Here is a 17,687-nt window from a genome sequence, read left to right as displayed (position 1 = left end):
AGTTATGTGGGGCGGATCCAGACTCCGCAGGCAACACCTGTGTGTGGCTTTAATTCAGGAGGGTGCGCAACGTTCCAGAACATTCGGATAGAAATGTTGTAGAACAGACAGAAGTATATCATGCACATTGAATCAGTTTGTCAGCTCGATCTATACATTCTATTTCTATCGGCAATGTTAAGCTCCTGTATTTCTCCGTTTTTGTTTTTCTGTTTACAGTCTGAACTCGGATCAGCTTGAAGGTTTTTAATCCTGCCGTCAACAATTTGGGTCAAATGGCTTTTCTAGACCCCCTCCTACCTACCTGTTAAAATCCTATTCTATTGCAGGTTTATTTGAAATCTGATGTTCTATGTGTATTATCCTGACCTCGTATCTGAGGCCATGTAAAGAAATAGCTATTTTATTGCATCTTTTAATGTGCCGGCGGTCTATTCGTAGCCGCGTTGGATTTGAGATGGAATATTGTTAAGGGCTTCAGCTGTTCGGCAGGGATAAGGGGTGGGAGATCCCCTAGGCGGCCGATCCCTAAAGTGCACAGTCAGCAAGTTAGAATTAACACAAGGCTCGCTTCCACATATGTCAGTATTAGCGTTGTATTAAATTAAACAAGTTGTGCATATTAAACCCCAACTATATTAAAGCAGTAAGTCCTGAGGGGGTGTGATATATGGCCAATATACCACGGCTAAGGGCTGTTCTTATGCACAACGTAACGCAGAGTGCCTGGATACAGCCCTTAGCCGTGGTATATAGGCTATATACTACAAACCCTCAAGGTGCCTTATTGCTATTATAAACTGGTTACCAATGTAATTAGAGCAGTAAAAATACATGTTTTGTCATACCGTGGTGTACCACGGCTTTCAGCCAATCAGCATTCAGGGCTCAAACCACCCAGTTCATAATATCAGATGAGTTCTTGTAGGACATGTACGGGTCCGATTCGCAAAATTTTTAAAGGGGGGGTTAGCTAAGCTGGTCCAGAAGCTGACTAATCCACTTAACTATGCAGAAGCCATCCATGATGCCAGCGAGCAGCAGTCGCAAATCAAGCGGCAAACCATCTGGAGCTCTGTAGATGGAGATTCTAAAGAGAACTGACTGCTTGCAGGTGCTAGGAGAGGTGCGAGGTGAGATCATCAGACAGCTCTGTCATACTTCATTCACTTCCTTGCACACTGAATTTCTTGCTTCGCATTGTAAGCATCTCGGAGTAGCAGATGGAGGTTCTTCTACACATGTGGCCGCTGCCTGCCGCCACGATGCAGAGAAGTCAAGCGACAAGCGCCTCCTTCAGCTACTGGTCACATCTCATGGATATGAAGATAACTCGGATAGAACAGGATTTAATTGGCTACTCAATTAAGTTTCGTTTTTTTGATGCTGCTGCTCAGACTTGGCCTTGTTTTGGTGAGTGCAGTTTAAGGTGTCTGTAAAGCTGTGACTAGATGGCTTTCTATGCGACTTAAACTTTGCATCTCTGGAAGAGTTTAATTTGCAAATGTACATGGTCTGTGCGAGTTCTAACGTTCACGTTTGGCTTCTACAAGGCACCTGTAAATGAAGACAGTACTTCAGGCGTGCAAAAGTTTGATCTATTCAGGCGTGTTAAAACCCTGTCCACCTCTCGCTTGCTACCTATCCTGCACATGGCCTTGATGCAGTTGACGTAGTGATGTGGGTGGCAAATACTTGTAATATTCTTGTCAAGCTTAGTGATCTAGGCAACTCTATAGCCTCGACTGCCAGGGTACTAGCTTCTCCAGGTAGAGTTCTCCCAGTAGAGAAGCAGTTAGCCTGGTCTCAAATCTGTTTGTGTAGTCTGGCCAACTCCTATAGTTGTTTTGCGCAACAATGAGCATAGGACTTGGCCAGACAGCACAAACAGGTCTGGGAGAAGCCAGGATGCAGTTTAGCTATGTGTAGATTAACCCAACCTTCTCTCCCTCCCTGGCCCAGGTTGCTCTGTACAAGACCATCCCAACACGGCTGCTGTCTCGGGCCTGGGGTCGCCTGAACCAGGTGGAGCTACCGACCTGGCTGAGGAAGCCAGTTTACAGTCTGTATATCTGGACGTTTGGCGTCAACATGCAGGAGGCAGCTGTGGAAGACCTAATTCAATACAGGAACCTGGGAGAGTTCTTTAGACGGAAACTCAAACCGGCTGTCCGGCCCGTGTGCGACTCGCACTGCGTGGTGAGTGTGCGTGTGTACAGGGCCTTCAAAGTATTCATACCCCTTGACTTATTCCACATTTTGTTTCAGAATTCACCCATCTACACACAATACCCCATAATGACAAAGTGAAAACATGTTTTTAGAAATGTTTGCAAATGTATTGAAAATGAAATGCGGAGACCCCTGAGTCAATACTTTGTAGAAGCACCTTTGGCAGCGATTACAGCTGCGAGTCTTTCTGGGTAAGTCTCTAAGAGCTTTCCACACCTGGATTGGCAACATTTGCACATTTTATTATTTTTTGAATTCTTCAAGCTCTGTCAAATTGGTTGTTGATCATTGCTATACAACCATTTTCAGGTCTTGCCATAGATTTACAAGTAGATTTAAGTCAAAACTGTAACTCTGCCACTCAGGAACATTCACTGTCGTCTTGGTAAGCAACTCCAGTGTAGATTTGCCTTGTTTTAGGTGATTGTCCTGCAGAAAGGTGAAATACTCTCCTAGTGTCTGGTGGAAAGCAGACTGAACCATGTTTTCCTCTAAGATTTTGCCTGTGCTTAGCTCCACTAAGTTTCTTTTTCATCCTGAAAAACTCCCAAGTCCTTAATGATTATGAGCATATCCAAAACTACGTAATCTGTTTCAGTAGCTAAATGTCTAGCTAGGTGTCATCTAAAATACCCCTGATTTATAAGACAGTTCGTATTTGCTTAATGATGGTCTGACCCACCTATGTGAAGCTAGCCACAATAGTGGAATTTGGTTCGCCTTCAAAATAAGTATCTAATTGAAAGTGATGCAAATGAACACAAATAGTGGAATCATGCCATAATGGAATAGATAGTGCTAAACGATGTTGAAATGTTATATAAATTCAACAAAATACTTTGTTAATTTGACAATCTGTTGAAATCACACTGTTGATGTATTAAACTTTAGAATTGCATTGGGGCATACTTATTTCACTGTACAGCCTTACCTATGGGATTGTGGATCAATGACATGGGGTACCAGTCTGCTCATTCGCATCATAGCTCTTATTGCAGGACTCTGAAACCACTGAAATGAGCAACAATTATTATACCAGGCAACCTACTATGTGTATTGAACACTATTCCAGAGGAAAACAATATGTGGATGTTTTGGAGTCTCATAACTCCGGGGAGGACTTTGGAGGGAAAAAAGCACTTGTGTACGGAGTAGACTGATACCCCATTTCATTTATCCCCAATCCATAGGCAAGGCTGTACAGTGCAATATGAATGTCAATATGCACAATAGGCTGACTGGGGAGGTGATTTCCCACAGTCAAACTCCCGCAATAAGCGTTACTATGCTAATATTTGTGTAAACTCTTCACAGTTGTGTTCTGTGGGTGTCACCGAGTAGACTGATACCTAATTCCATTGCTCCACATTCCAACACTCCAACCTTGTATAACATTATCTAGTCTAAATATGATATTGTAACCATTTGCATCACTTTCAAATAGGGACTTTTATTTTGAAGGTGAAGCGCAAATTCCACTTGTGGCTAATCCTTATTGTGGCTAGCTTCACAACACATAACCCAGTCCGGTCAAGCCACACTAGCCAGATCAAATCAAATGTTATTTGCCACCTGCGCCAAATACAACAGGTGTAGACATTACAGTGAAATGCTTACTTAAAAGCCCTTAACCAACAATGCAGTTTTTAAGAAAATAAAAGTGTTAAGTAAGAAATAGATAAGTAAAAAATTAAAAGCAAATAATTAAAGAGCAGCAGTAAAATAAAATAACAGTAAGGAGGCTATATACAGGGGGTACCGGTACAGAGTCAATGTTCGGGGGCACTGGTTAGTCAAGGTAATCGAGGTAATATGTACATGTGGGTAGAGTTAAAGTGACTATGCATAAATAATAAACAGAGTAGCAGCAGCGTAAAGCCTCAATTCGTTGTGGCATGGACACTCTAGGTGTCGAAAGCGTTCCACAGGGATGCTGGCCCATGTTGACTCCAATGTTTCACACAGTTGTCAAGTTTGCTGGATGTCCTTTGGGAGGTGGACTGTTCTTGATACACACGGGAAACTGTTGAGCGTGAAAAACCCAGCAGCGTTGGAGTTCTTGACACACACCGGTGCGCCTGGCACCTACTACCATTCAAAGGGGCTTATATTTTTTGTCTTGCCCATTCACTCTCTGAATGGCACACATACACAATCCATGTCTCAATTGGCTCAGGGCTTAAAAATCCTTAAACCTGTCTCCTCCCCTTCATCTACACTGATTTGAAGTGGATTTAACAAGTGATATCAATAAGGGATAATAGCTTTCACCTCGTCAGTGTATGTCATAGAATGTACAGCATGTCATGTATGTCACTTAATGGAAATAAGCTATTTTGTTTTTTTCATGCTCAGGTTGACCTTACTATGGAATTGCTCCATACTGGCTGGCAACGTTCTTATCCCTTGCTTGCTAGCTAGCCAACTACGGCTAACTTACAGTCACGTCAAAAAGTGCAGCCAGAATAACAGGAAAGTAGCTGCATTTGCATTTGTTTAAGCTGTTTTCTAGTGACATTTATTTGGAGACATCCATAACAATGCGCTAATGAGGTGCGATTTCGCCTGGCATAGAAAATGTGCTCACTTGTCAGGACACTGTTGTTCAGAGGAGCTAGACAACAACACAGCTAACACAGTCACTTCAAACTGAAGCTGGAAAGACTGCAAAATAGTTCTTATTTTGTTAATTAAACAGACAAGAGACACACTTTACTTTCCCATGCCCTGATCAGTCAACACACAGGGCCTATAATTTATAGTAAGATTTAATATAATGGAATATAACAGAATAAAATAGAAATGATATTTAGAACGTGTGGAACCACTGTCATATAACAAACGTTTTATTTTGAAATGGAGCCTCATTTTTGTGAGCCCATGTCCTAATTTTTTTGCTATAGAATCTGCTCTTTCCAACAGTTATTTTGACTAAAGACAGAAACTACAAATCGCTAGTAGGCTAAGTTAGAAACATATGCGTAGTAACCCATCATTTATTTGCTAAATATACGGCCCTTTATATGTTTATCTGTCAAAGTCAAAAAATAAATAAATGAAATGGCAGTGTGTGTTCCCCCAGGCTAAATGCCAAAGTATTTATGTGACAATGGACAAGAACAGCTCAAGGATAGAACTACATACATTTAAATGGAGAGAATAAATGCATTAAAAGCATTTCTGTGACGCTTTCTGATTGACAATGACAAGTTTGATGTCAGACAACAATAGAATGTTCATGATTTAATGCGTGTCAGACTGTAATATGAAAGGCAATGTTTATACTGAGGGGTTGGCAGGACTTTTAAATACAATAAAGCAATCATGATGGTGGAAATAAAAGTACAGGCTTTGTTGCCAGCAGATATAAAGAAAAGGCTGCGAAAAGTTGGCGGCATTGGTAAAGTTGGCTGAAAAACGTCTTGGTGTGAAAGGTACAGTGCCTTCAAAGTATTCACACCCCTTGACCTTTCCCCCAAAACAATTGTTACAGCCTGAATTTTAAATAGATTCAATTTTGTTTGTGTGTCACTGGCCTACACACAATACCCCATAATGTGAAAGTGGAATTATGTTTTTAGAAACGTTAACAAATTTATAAAAAATGAAAAGCTGAAATGTCTTGAGTCAATAAGTATTCAACCCCTTTTGTTATGGCAAGTCTAAATAAGTTCAGGAGTAAAAATGTGCTTAAGTCACAGGTTGCATGGACTCACTATGTGCAATAATAGTGTTTAACATTATTTCTTTATGATTACCTCATCTCTGTACCCCACACAACGATTATCTGTGAGGTCCATCAGTTGAGCAGTACATTTCAAACACAGATTCAACCACAAAGACCAGGGAGGTTTTCCAATGTCTCGCAAAGGGCACCTATTGGTAGGTAACTTATTTTTTTTAAAGGAGACATTGAATACCCCTTTTGAGCATGGTGAAGTTATTACACTTTGGATGGTGTATCAATGCAACCAGTCACTACAAAGATACAGGCGTCCTTCCTAACTCAGTTGCCGGAGAGGAAGGAAACTGCTCAGGGATTTCACCAATGGTGACTTTAAAACAGAGTTTTTAATGGCTGTGATAGGAGAAAACTGAGGATGACTCAACAACATTGTATTTACTCCACAATACTAACCTAAATGACAAGAGTGAAAACATGCATCCTGTTTGCAATAAGGTACTAAAGTAAAACTGCAAAAAATGTGGGAAAGAAATGAACTTTATGTCCTGAATACAAAAGTGTTATGTTTGGGGAAAATACAACACATCACTGAGTACCACTCTTCATATTTTCAAGTGTGGTTGTGGCTGCTTCATGTTATAGGTGTGCTTGTCATCGGCAAGGACTAGGGAGTTTTTTTTAGGATGAAAATAAATGCAATAGAGCTAAGCACAGGCAAAATCCTACAGGAAAACCTGGTTAAGTCTGCTTTCCAACAGACACTGGGAGACATTCACCTTTCAGCAGGACAATAACCTAACACACAAGGCCAAATATACAGTGGAGTAGCTTACCAAGAAAACATTGAATGTTCCTGAGTGGCCTAGTTACAGTTTTGATTTAAATCTGCTTGAAAATCTATGCCAAGACTTAAATGGCTGTCTAGCAATGATTAACAACCAACTTGACAAAGCTTGAAGAATTGTAAAAATAATAATGTGCAGATATTGTACAATCCAGGTGTGCAGTGTTTTTAGAGACATACCCAGAAAGACGCACAGCTTTAATCGCTGCCAAAGGTGATTGATTCTAACATGTATTGATTCCGGGGTGTGAATACTTATGTAAATGAGATCTATTTCATTTTCAATAAATTTGCCAACATTTCTAAAAACATGTTTTCACTTTGTCATTATGGGGTATTGTGTGTAAATGAGTGAGAGAACAATATTTAATCTATTTTGAGTTCAAGCTGTAACTCAACAAAATGTGGAATAAGTCTGCGCCACTCCTCCCGAGTGGCGCAGTGGTCTAAGGCACTGCATTGCAGTGCTAGCTGTGCCACTAGAGATCCTGGTTCGAATACAGGCTCTGTCGTAGCCGGCCGCGACCGGGAGACCCATGGGGCGGCGCACAATTGTCCCAGCATCGTCCAGGGTAGGGGAGGGAATGGCTGGCAGGGATGTAGCTCAGTTGGTAGAGCATGGCGTTTGCAACGCCAGGGTTGTGGGTTCGATTCCCACGGGGGGTATGAAAAAAAATAAAATAAACATAAATAAATTAAATAATGTATGCACTCACTAACTGTAAGTCGCTCTGGATAAGAGCGTCTGCTAAATTACTAAAATGTAAAAAAAAATTAAAATGTAAGTCAAGGGGTATGAATACTTTCTGAAGGTACTGTATATTATAGACATATACAGGAGTAGATCCCTGGCTGAAGCCATAAATGTCTGAGTACTTTTTTCAGATCAGCCCAGCAGATGGGAAGATCCTGCACTTTGGGCGGGTGCGGAACTGTGAGGTGGAGCAAGTCAAAGGAGTCACCTACTCTTTGGAGACCTTCCTGGGACCCCACACCTGGGCTGAGGCCATCAACAGTACCATCAAGCCATCAAGTGAGTACCTCTTCCCTTTCCTAATGTCTAATGGGATCTAATGCCCAATCCTAATTCAACCCTTAATCCCCTTGAGATTTGTTGATCTCAAAGGTTTGGGTAGGTAAATACTGTATAACTGATACTTTAGGCCTAATAGACCCACCTTGCCCCCAATCATTTTTATTCATTTTAGCAGAATTAGACCCATCTAATCCTGGTTTGTCTAGATCAGAGGCTATGGATTTAGGATTGGTTTGTATGACGCACCTTACCACCCTGCCTGCTGACAATTATGTGCGTTTTCCCAGATGAAGAGGACCCCAGCTCATTCCAGGATCTGCTGGTGACTAAGGAGGGGAATGAGCTGTTCCACTGTGTGGTGTACCTGGCTCCAGGAGACTACCACTGCTTCCACTCCCCCACAGACTGGAGGGTGGCCCACAGAAGACACTTCCCTGGTCAGTGCACTATTAGGACTGTCCTGCTCATACATTCGACATTGTAATTGCCCTATATAAACACCAGAATTACTCCGCTACGCTAGGACAATCCCAGGACGTTCAGGACACACACACTCACACATCGTAATCAGGGGCGTCATGCACCCGAAAAACCTGTGGAGGCACAAAGTATGTGAGGATGGCTGGGGGTGGTAAATTGGAGAATGTGTTATTTTTCAAAAACCTGAAACAGCTTTTTCCTGCAATCTATAGCCATAATCATTATGGTTAATTCTATGTAATTTATTTTTATTTAAAGTACTTTTTTCTGCATATCTAAGACTACCTCTTGTTGTCTATCATTCTGACTGGTGGTTATTTTTTTAACCCTTCTCTTACAATTTCCGCGGCCACGCAGAAATCTAACATGATAAAAAAAATGCCCATCAGAATCCGTTTAAAATATGTTTTTTTGCATGGGTTGCGTTTCAATCCACCACGTCCGCCGATATCGCCCTTCCGCATCTGCGGTGAAAGGTGGCAGAGCTAGAGCGGTGTTTGTCAGATCATGAGACATCCCGAAAATCTGTCTTCTCGCGAAAACGTCTGTAGTGTCCAAATGGTTTGGCCTAAAAACTATTATGACCCCCACAAGCATCACGGGACTCGTCTGAATTTGGTACGGCCTCTTCTGCCAACTTCTGTCTGTTGGGCTACATTTACATTTACATTTTAGTCATTTAGCAGACTCTTATCCAGAGAGACTTACAGTTAGTGAATACATATATATTTTTTTTATACTGGCCCCCCGTGGGAATCGAACCCACAACCCTGGCGTTGCAAACGCCATGCTCTATCAACTGAGCTACATCCCCGCTGGCCATTCCCTCCCCTACCCTGGACGACGCTGGGCCAATTGTGCGCCGCCCATGAGTCTCCCGGTCGCGGCCGGCTGCGACAGAGCCTGGATTCGAACCAGGATCTCTAGTGGCACAGTTAGCACTGCGATGCAGTGCCTTAGACCACTGCGCCACTCAGGAGAGTCACACACTAAGAGTTTGGGCTACACACTAATATGACCCCTCTTACGAAACACATACATGTCGGTTGTTTTGTTCTAGGACGCCTCACAAGACTCGTCTGAAGCCCCCCCCCCCCGGTACCAGTTAGAACAATTTATGGAAGTATATATGGAGATAGTTTTAGTGTCTAAAACATCAACAACAACAAAAAATAACACTTCAGAATATATATATACACACACACACTCTACCGTTCAGAACTTTGGGGTCACTTAGAAATGTCCTTGTTTTCCATGAAAACATACATGAAATGAGTTTGAATAGAAATATATAGCAAAATGAATAGGAAATGTAGTCATTGACAAGGTTAGAGATAATGATTTTTTATTGAAATAATAATTGTCCTTCAAACTTTGCGTTCGTCAAAGAATCCTCCATTTGCAGAAATTACAGCCTTGCAGACCTTTGGCATTCTAGTTGTCAATTTGTTGAGGTAATCTGAAGAGATTTCACCCCATGCTTCCTGAAGCACCTCCCACAAGTTGGATTGGCTTGATGGGCACTTCTTACATACCATACGGTCAAGCTGCTCCCACAACAGCTCAATAGGGTTGAGATCCGGTGACTGTGCTGGCCACTCCATTATAGACAGAATACCAGCTGATTGCTTCTTCCCTAAATAGTTATTGCATAGTTTGGAGCTGTGCTTTAGGTCATTGTCCTGTTGTAGGAGGAAATTGCCTCCAATCAAGCGCCGTTCACAGGGTATATGGCGTTGGGAAATGGAGTGATAGCCTTCCTTCTTCAAGATCCCTTTTACCCTGTACAAATCTCCAACTTTACCACCACCAAAGCACCCCTACACCATCACATTGCCTCCACCATGCTTGACAGATGGCATCAATTACTCCTCCTGCATCTTTTCATTTGGTCTGCGTCTCACAAATTTTCTTCTTTGTGATCTGAACACCTCAAACTTCGATTTGTCTGTCCATAACACTTTTTTTCCAATCTTCCTCTGTCTAGTGTCTGTGTTCTTTTGCCCATCTTAGACTGGTGTTTTGCGGGTACTATTTAATGAAGCTGCCAGTTGAGGATCTGTGAGGCCCCGGTGCACAAAACATTTCAATAGGACAAATGCATTAGTGTCTAGTTTGAGAAACAGGCGCCTCACAGGTAATCAACTGGCAGCTTCATTAAATAGTACCCGCAAAAAACCCGTCTCAACGTCAACAGTGAAGAGGCGACTCCGGGATGCTGACCTTCTAGGCAGAGTTGCAAAGAAAAAGCCATATCTCAGACTGGCCAATAAAAAGAAAAGATTAAGATAGGCAAAAGAACACACACTGGACTTCTTCTTTGCACCGGGGCCTCCCACTCCTCTTTCTATTATGGTTAGAGCCAGTTTGCGCTGTTCTGTGAAGGGAGTAGTACAGAGCGTTGTACGAGATCTTCAGTTTCTTGGCAATTTCTCGCATGGAATAGCCTGACGAGTTTCAGAAGAAAGTTATTTGTTTCTGGCCATTTTGAGCCTGTAATCGAACCCACAATTGCTGACGCTCCAGATACTCAACTAGTCTCAAGAAGGGACGTTTTATTGCTTCTTTAATCAGCACAACAGTTTTCAGCTGTGCTAACATAATTGCAAAAGGGTTTTCTAATGATCAATTAGCCTTTTAAAATGATAAACTTGGATTAGCAAACACAACGTGCCATTGGAACACAGGACTGATGGTTGCTGATAATGGGCCTCTGTACGCCTATGTAGAGATTCCATAAAAAATCTGCCGTTTCCGGCTACAATAGCCATTTACAACATTAACAATGTCTACACTGTACTTCTGATCAATTTGATGTTATTTTAATGGACAGAAAATGTTGAGTTTTCTTTCGAAAACAAGAATTTCTATGTGACCCCAAACTTTTGAACGGTTGTGTGTGTGTGTGTGTGTTTGTCCAGTCAAAAGTTTGGACACCTAATCATTCCAGGCCTTTTCTTTATTTTTACTATTTTCTACATTCTAACTATGAAATAACACATGGAATCATGTAGTAATCAAATAGCCACCCTTTGCCTTGATGACAGCTTTGCACACTCTTGGCATTCTCTCAACCAGCTTCACCTGGAATGCTTTTCCAACGGTCTTGAAGATAATCCATTTACTCACACCATGTCTCACAAAGCCACGGCAGTTAGAACCAAAAATCTCCAATTTGGACTCCAGACCAAAGGACAAATTTCCACCGGTCTAATGTCAATTACTCGTGTTTATTGGCCCAAGCAGGTCTCTTCTTCTTATTGGTGTCCTTTAGTAGTGGTTTCTTTGCAGCAATTCGACCATGAAGGCCTGATTTCACACAGTCTCCTCTGAACAGTTGATGTTGATATGTGTCTGTTACTTGAACTCTGAAGCATTTATTTGGGCTGCAATTTCTGAGGCTGGTAACTCTAATAAACTTATCCTCTGCAGCAGAGGTAACTCTGGGTCTTCCATTCCTGTGGCGGTCCTCATGAGAGCCAATTTCATCATAGCGCTTGATGGTTTTTGCGACTGCACTTGAAGAAACTTTCAAAGTTCTTGAAATGTTCCGTATTGACTGATCTTCATGTCTTAAAGTAATGATGGACTGTTTCTCTTTGCTTATTTGAGCTGTTCTTGCCATAATATGGACTTTGTCTTTTACCAAATAGGGCTATCTTCTGTATACCACCCCACCCCTACCTTGTCACAACACAACTGATTGGCTCAAACGCATTAAGAAGGAAAGACATTCCACAAATTAACTTTTACGAAGGCACACCTGTTAATTGAAATGCATTCCAGGTGCTTACCTCATGAAGCTGGTTGAGAGAATGCCAAGAGTGTGCAAAGCTGTCATCAAGGCAAAGGGTGGCTATTTGAAGAATCTAAAATCTAAAATATATTTTGTTTTAACACTTTTTTGGTTACTACATGATTCCATATGTGTTATTTCATAGTTTTGATGTCTTCACTATTATTCTACAATGTAAAAATAAGGAAAACCCTTGAATGAGTAGGTGTGTCCAAACGTTTGACTGGTAATGTAAAAAAAAAATATATATATATACAGTGGGGGAAAAAAGTATTTAGTCAGCCACCAATTGTGCAAGTTCTCCCACTTAAAAAGATGAGGCCTGTAATTTTCATCATAGGTACACGTCAACTATGGAAGTTGCTGTAGACCTGCTTGGGATATTTAGCCTACATTGGCTATTGGTTGAGACACAGGGCCCGTTCTAGCTTGGAAAGATGGAGGTAATAATGCATTTAGGTTATACAGTGAGGGAAAAAAGTATTTGATCCCCTGCTGATTTTGTACGTTTGCCCACTGACAAAGAAATGAGGCCACTCCAGGACCTTGAAATGCTTCTTACGAAGCCACTCCTTCGTTGCCCAGGCGGTGTGTTTGGGATCATTGTCATGCTGAAAGACCCAGCCACGTTTCATCTTCAATGCCCTTGCTGATTGAAGGAGGTTTTCACTCAAAATCTCACGATACATGGCCCCATTCATTCTTTCCTTTACACGGATCAGTCGTCCTGGTCCCTTTGCAGAAAAACAGCCCCAAAGCATGATGTTTCCACCCCCATGCTTCACAGTAGGTATGGTGTTCTTTGGATGCAACTCAGCATTCTTTGTCCTCCAAACACGACGAGTTGAGTTTTTACCAAAAAGTTCTATTTTGGTTTCATCTGACCATATGACATTCTCCCAATCCTCTTCTGGATCATCCAAATGCACTCTAGCAAACTTCTGACGGGCCTGGACATGTACTGGCTTAAGCAGGGGGACACGTCTGGCACTGCAGGATTTGAGTCCCTGGCGGCGTAGTGTGTTACTGATGGTAGGCTTTGTTACTTTGGTCCCAGCTCTCTGCAGGTCATTCACTAGGTCCCCCCGTGTGGTTCTGGGATTTTTTGCTCACCGTTCTTGTGATCATTTTGACCCCACGGGGTGAGATCTTGCGTGGAGCCCCAGATCGAGGGAGATTATCAGTGGTCTTGTATGTCTTCCATTTCCTAATAATTGCTCCCACAGTTGATTTCTTCAAACCAAGCTGCTTACCTATTGCAGATTCAGTCTTCCCAGCCTAGTGCAGGTCTACAATTTTGTTTCTGGTGTCCTTTGACAGCTCTTTGGTCTTGGCCATAGTGGAGTTTGGAGTGTGACTGTTTTGAGGTTGTGGACAGGTGTCTTTTATACTGATAAGTTCAAACAGGTCCCATTAATACAGGTAACGAGTGGAGGACAGAGGAGCCTCTTAAAGAAGAAGTTACAGGTCTGTGAGAGCCAGAAATCTTGCTTGTTTGTAGGTGACCAAATACTTATTTTCCACCATAATTTGCAAATAAATTCATTAAAAATCCTACAATGTGATTTTCTGGATTTCTTTTTCTTATTTTGTCTGTCATAGTTGACGTGTACCTATGATGAAAATTACAGGCCTCTCTCATCTTTTTAAGTGGGAGAACTTGCACAATTGGTGGCTGACTAAATACTTTTTTCCCCCACTGTACACACACACACTTCAGAAAGTATTCAGACCGCTTCCCTTTTTCCAAATGTTACATTACAGCCTTATTCAAAAAAAAAATATATATTCTCATCAATCTACAAACAATACCCCTTAATGAGAAAGCGAAAAACAGATTTTTGTTAATGTTTGCAAATTTCTGGAGAAAAAACCCCCCAGAAAAGTATTCAGACCTTTTTCTATGAGACTTGAAATTGAGCTCAGGTGCATCCTGTTTCCATTGATCATCCTTGATGTTTCTACAACTTGATTGGAGTCCACTTGTGGTAAATTCAATTGATTGGACATGATTTTGAAAGACACATACCTGTCTATATAAGGTCCAAGAGTTGACAGTGCATGTTAGAGCGAAAACCAAGCCATGAGGTGGAAGGAATTGTCCGTAGAGCTCCGAGACAGGATTGTGTCGAGGCACAGATATGAGGAAGGGTACCAAAAAATGTCTGCAGCATTGAAGGTATATGTGTGTGTGTGTATGTATATATGTATATATATATATATACACTGCTCAAAAAATGAAGGGAACACTTAAACAACACAATGTAACTCCAAGTCAATCACACTTCTGTGAAATCAAACTGTCCACTTAGGAAGCAACACTGATTGACAATAAATGTAACATGCTGTTGTGTAAATGGAATAGACAACAGGTGGAAATTATAGGCAATTAGCAAGACACCCCCAATAACGGACTGGTTTTGCAGTTGGTGACCACAGACCACTTCTCAGTTCCTATGCTTCCTGGCTGATGTTTTGGTCACTTTTGAATGCTGCCGGTGCTTTCACTCTAGTGGTAGCATGAGACGGAGTCTACAACCCACACAAGTGGCTCAGATAGTGCAGCTCATCCAGGATGGCACATCAATGCGAGCTGTGGCAAGAAGGTTTGCTGTGTCTGTCAGCATAGTGTCCAGAGCATGGAGGCGCTACCAGGAGACAGGCCAGTACATCAGGAGACGTGGAGGAGGCCGTAGGAGGGCAACAACCCAGCAGCAGGACCGCTACCTCCGCCTTTGTGCAAGGAGGAGCACTGCCAGAGCCCTGCAAAATGACCTCCAGCAGGCCACAAATGTGCATGTGTCTGCTCAAACGGTCAGAAACAGACTCCAAGAGGGTGGTATGAGGGCCCGACGTCCACAGGTGGGGGTTGTGCTTACAGCCCAACACCGTGCAGGACGCTTGGCATTTGCCAGAGAACACCAAGATTGGCAAATTCGCCACTGGCGCCCCTGTGCTCTTCACAGATGAAAGCAGGTTCACACTGAGCACATGTGACAGACGTGACAGAGTCTGGAGATGCCGTGGAGAACGTTCTGCTGCCTGCAACATCCTCCAGCATGACCGGTTTGGCGGTGGGTCAGTCATGGTGTGGGGTGGCATTTCTTTGGGGGGCCGCACAGCCCTCCATGTGCTCGCCAGAGGTAGCCTGACTGCCATTAGGTACCGAGATGAGATCCTCAGACCCCTTGTGAGACCATATGCTGGTGCGGTTGGCCCTGGGTTCCTCCTAATGCATGACAATGCTAGACCTCATGTGGCTGGAGTGTGTCAGCAGTTCCTGCAAGAGGAAGGCATTGATGCTATGGACTGGCCCGCCCGTTCCCCAGACCTGAATCCAATTGAGCACATCTGGGACATCATGTTTCGCACCATCCACCAACGCCACGTTGCACCACAGACTGTCCAGGAGTTGGCGGATGCTTTAGTCCAGGTCTGGGAGGAGATCCCTCAGGAGACCATCCGCCACCTCATCAGGAGCATGCCCAGGCGTTGTAGGGAGGTCATACAGGCACGTGGAGGCCACACACACTACTGAGCCTCATTTTGACTTGTTTTAAGGACATTACATCAAAGTTGGATCAGCCTGTAGTGTGGTTTTCCACTTTAATTTTGAGGGTGACTCCAAATCCAGACCTCCATGGGTTGATAAATTTGATTTCCATTGATAATTTTTGTGTGATTTTGTTGTCAGCACAGTTAACTATGTAAAGAATAAAGTATTTAATAATATTATTTCATTCATTCAGATCTAGGATGTGTTGTTTAAGTGTTCCCTTTATTTTTTTGAGCAGTGTGTATATATATATATCTATATATTTATCTAAAATAAATGATATACCTTTTTAGGGGTCTTTTTAAAATTCAAAATCAAGACAAACTAACTTGATTGATAGGCTGAAATGGCTTCTTGGTAGGTAGTTACGATGTTGGGCGATAGGTTCCCAATCTGGGCTAGCTAAAGCCAGCCAACTTCATAAAATTAGGTGCCTAGTAGTATTACAGAGAAACAACCAAAATTAAATATTAACAGGACAAATCTGAGGGGGCACGTGCATGACGCCTCTGATCATAATCCTTCTACATACTCACTCGCCATGCCTCACCTACCACTCACTCCTATCTGATCTGAAATGGCACAGTCCTAAAATCATATTTTGTACTCAGTGACCAGTTTATAAGTTACACCCATCTAGTACTCGGTCGGACCCCCTTTGCCTCCAGAACAGCCTTAATTCTTCGGGGCATGGAAACGTTGCCAGGAAAACATTCCCCACATCATTACACCACTGCCACCAGCCTGTATCGTTGACACCAGGCAGGATGGGGCCATGGACTCATGTTGCGTACGCCAAATCCTGACCCTGACAGGACCCGTGATTCATCGAACCAGGCCAAGTTTTTCCACTCCTCAATTGTCCAGTGTTGGTGATTGTGTGCCCACTGGAGCCGCTTCATTTTGTTTTTAGCTGATAGGAGTGGAACACGGTGTGGTCGTCTGCTGCAATAACCCATCCGTGACAAGGACCAACGAGTCATGCGTTCCAAGATGCCATTCTGCTCACCACTGTTGTAATGCGCCGTTATTTGCATCTTTTTGGCCTGTCTGTTAGCTGGCACGATTCTTGCCATTCTCCTTCGACCTCTCATCAATGAGCTGTTTTCACCCACAGGACTGCCGCTGACGGGATGTTTTTTGTTTGTCGCACCATTCTCGTAAACCCTAAACACTGTCGTGCGTGAAAAGCCCAGGATGCCAGCCGTTTCTGAGATACTGGAACCGGCGCGCATGGCACCGACAACCATACCGCGTTCAGAGTCGCTTAGGTCACTCATTTTGCCCATTTCTAACATTCAATCGAACAGTAACTGAATGCCTCGATGCGTGTCTGCCTGCTTTATATAGCAAGCCACAGCCACGTGACTCATGTTCTGTAGCAGCGAACCATTTCCGTAACCGGGTTGTGTACCTAATAAACCGGCCACTGGATGTACAGTGCTGCTTGCGGTGTTTGTATTATACCTCATGTTTTGTATCTGTGTCGGTATACCTGTGTATTTACCTCCTGCTCCCTCTCTGTGTCCCTCCCAGGCTCTCTGATGTCAGTGAACCCTGGCGTGGCTCGCTGGATCAAAGAACTGTTCTGCCATAACGAGAGGGTGGTGCTGAGCGGAGAGTGGACGCATGGCTTCTTCTCCCTCACCGCCGTAGGAGCCACCAACGTGGGCTCCATACGCATCTACTTTGACAAGGTTGGTTGGCTGTTTACTGGTCTGAACCTATTCTGGTACTGCCTTAGTATTTACTCACTCACTCATCCATTTTGCGCCGGCTGGTGCATAGTGCAGCATCAATGTCTCTCCACGTCATAGTATTTAGGGACCTTGACATTGTCCATACATAGAGGAAGTTCTGAATGAGAGCAACGAAGTTAGTGGTCCCACTATTGTTTCTTAAACATGTATTTACACCACAATTATATACTATTGACAAGCAGTGTAGTTGTAGTGTACGTACACATGTTTTTAACTGGCGTTAGATGTACTACTTATGGTGACCTCTTTCTCTGATAATGTGAGGACAGAGACAAAGGTCACCTGCTTAACCTATTAG

General features: G+C 42.9%; 1 protein-coding gene across 6 annotated transcripts in view; it reads left to right on the top strand.

The window, feature by feature from the left end:
- Positions 1–17,687, top strand: part of pisd (phosphatidylserine decarboxylase) — a 46,204-nt gene that overhangs the window by 25,264 nt on the left and 3,253 nt on the right. For all 6 annotated transcript variants that reach the window (XM_041850677.2, XM_041850678.2, XM_041850679.1 and 3 more), the window contains 4 exons: positions 1,963–2,199; positions 7,647–7,794; positions 8,085–8,234; positions 17,166–17,326. In XM_041850677.2, coding sequence (XP_041706611.1) covers positions 1,963–2,199; positions 7,647–7,794; positions 8,085–8,234; positions 17,166–17,326 — 696 coding nt within the window. The remainder of the gene's footprint in view (positions 1–1,962; positions 2,200–7,646; positions 7,795–8,084; positions 8,235–17,165; positions 17,327–17,687) is intronic.

The sequence above is a fragment of the Coregonus clupeaformis genome, chromosome 27 (assembly GCF_020615455.1).
Source record: "Coregonus clupeaformis isolate EN_2021a chromosome 27, ASM2061545v1, whole genome shotgun sequence".
Taxonomy (NCBI): Eukaryota; Metazoa; Chordata; class Actinopteri; order Salmoniformes; family Salmonidae; genus Coregonus; species Coregonus clupeaformis.
The sequence above is the reverse complement of the archived record's forward strand: the minus strand, read 5'-3'. Positions and strand labels throughout refer to the sequence as shown.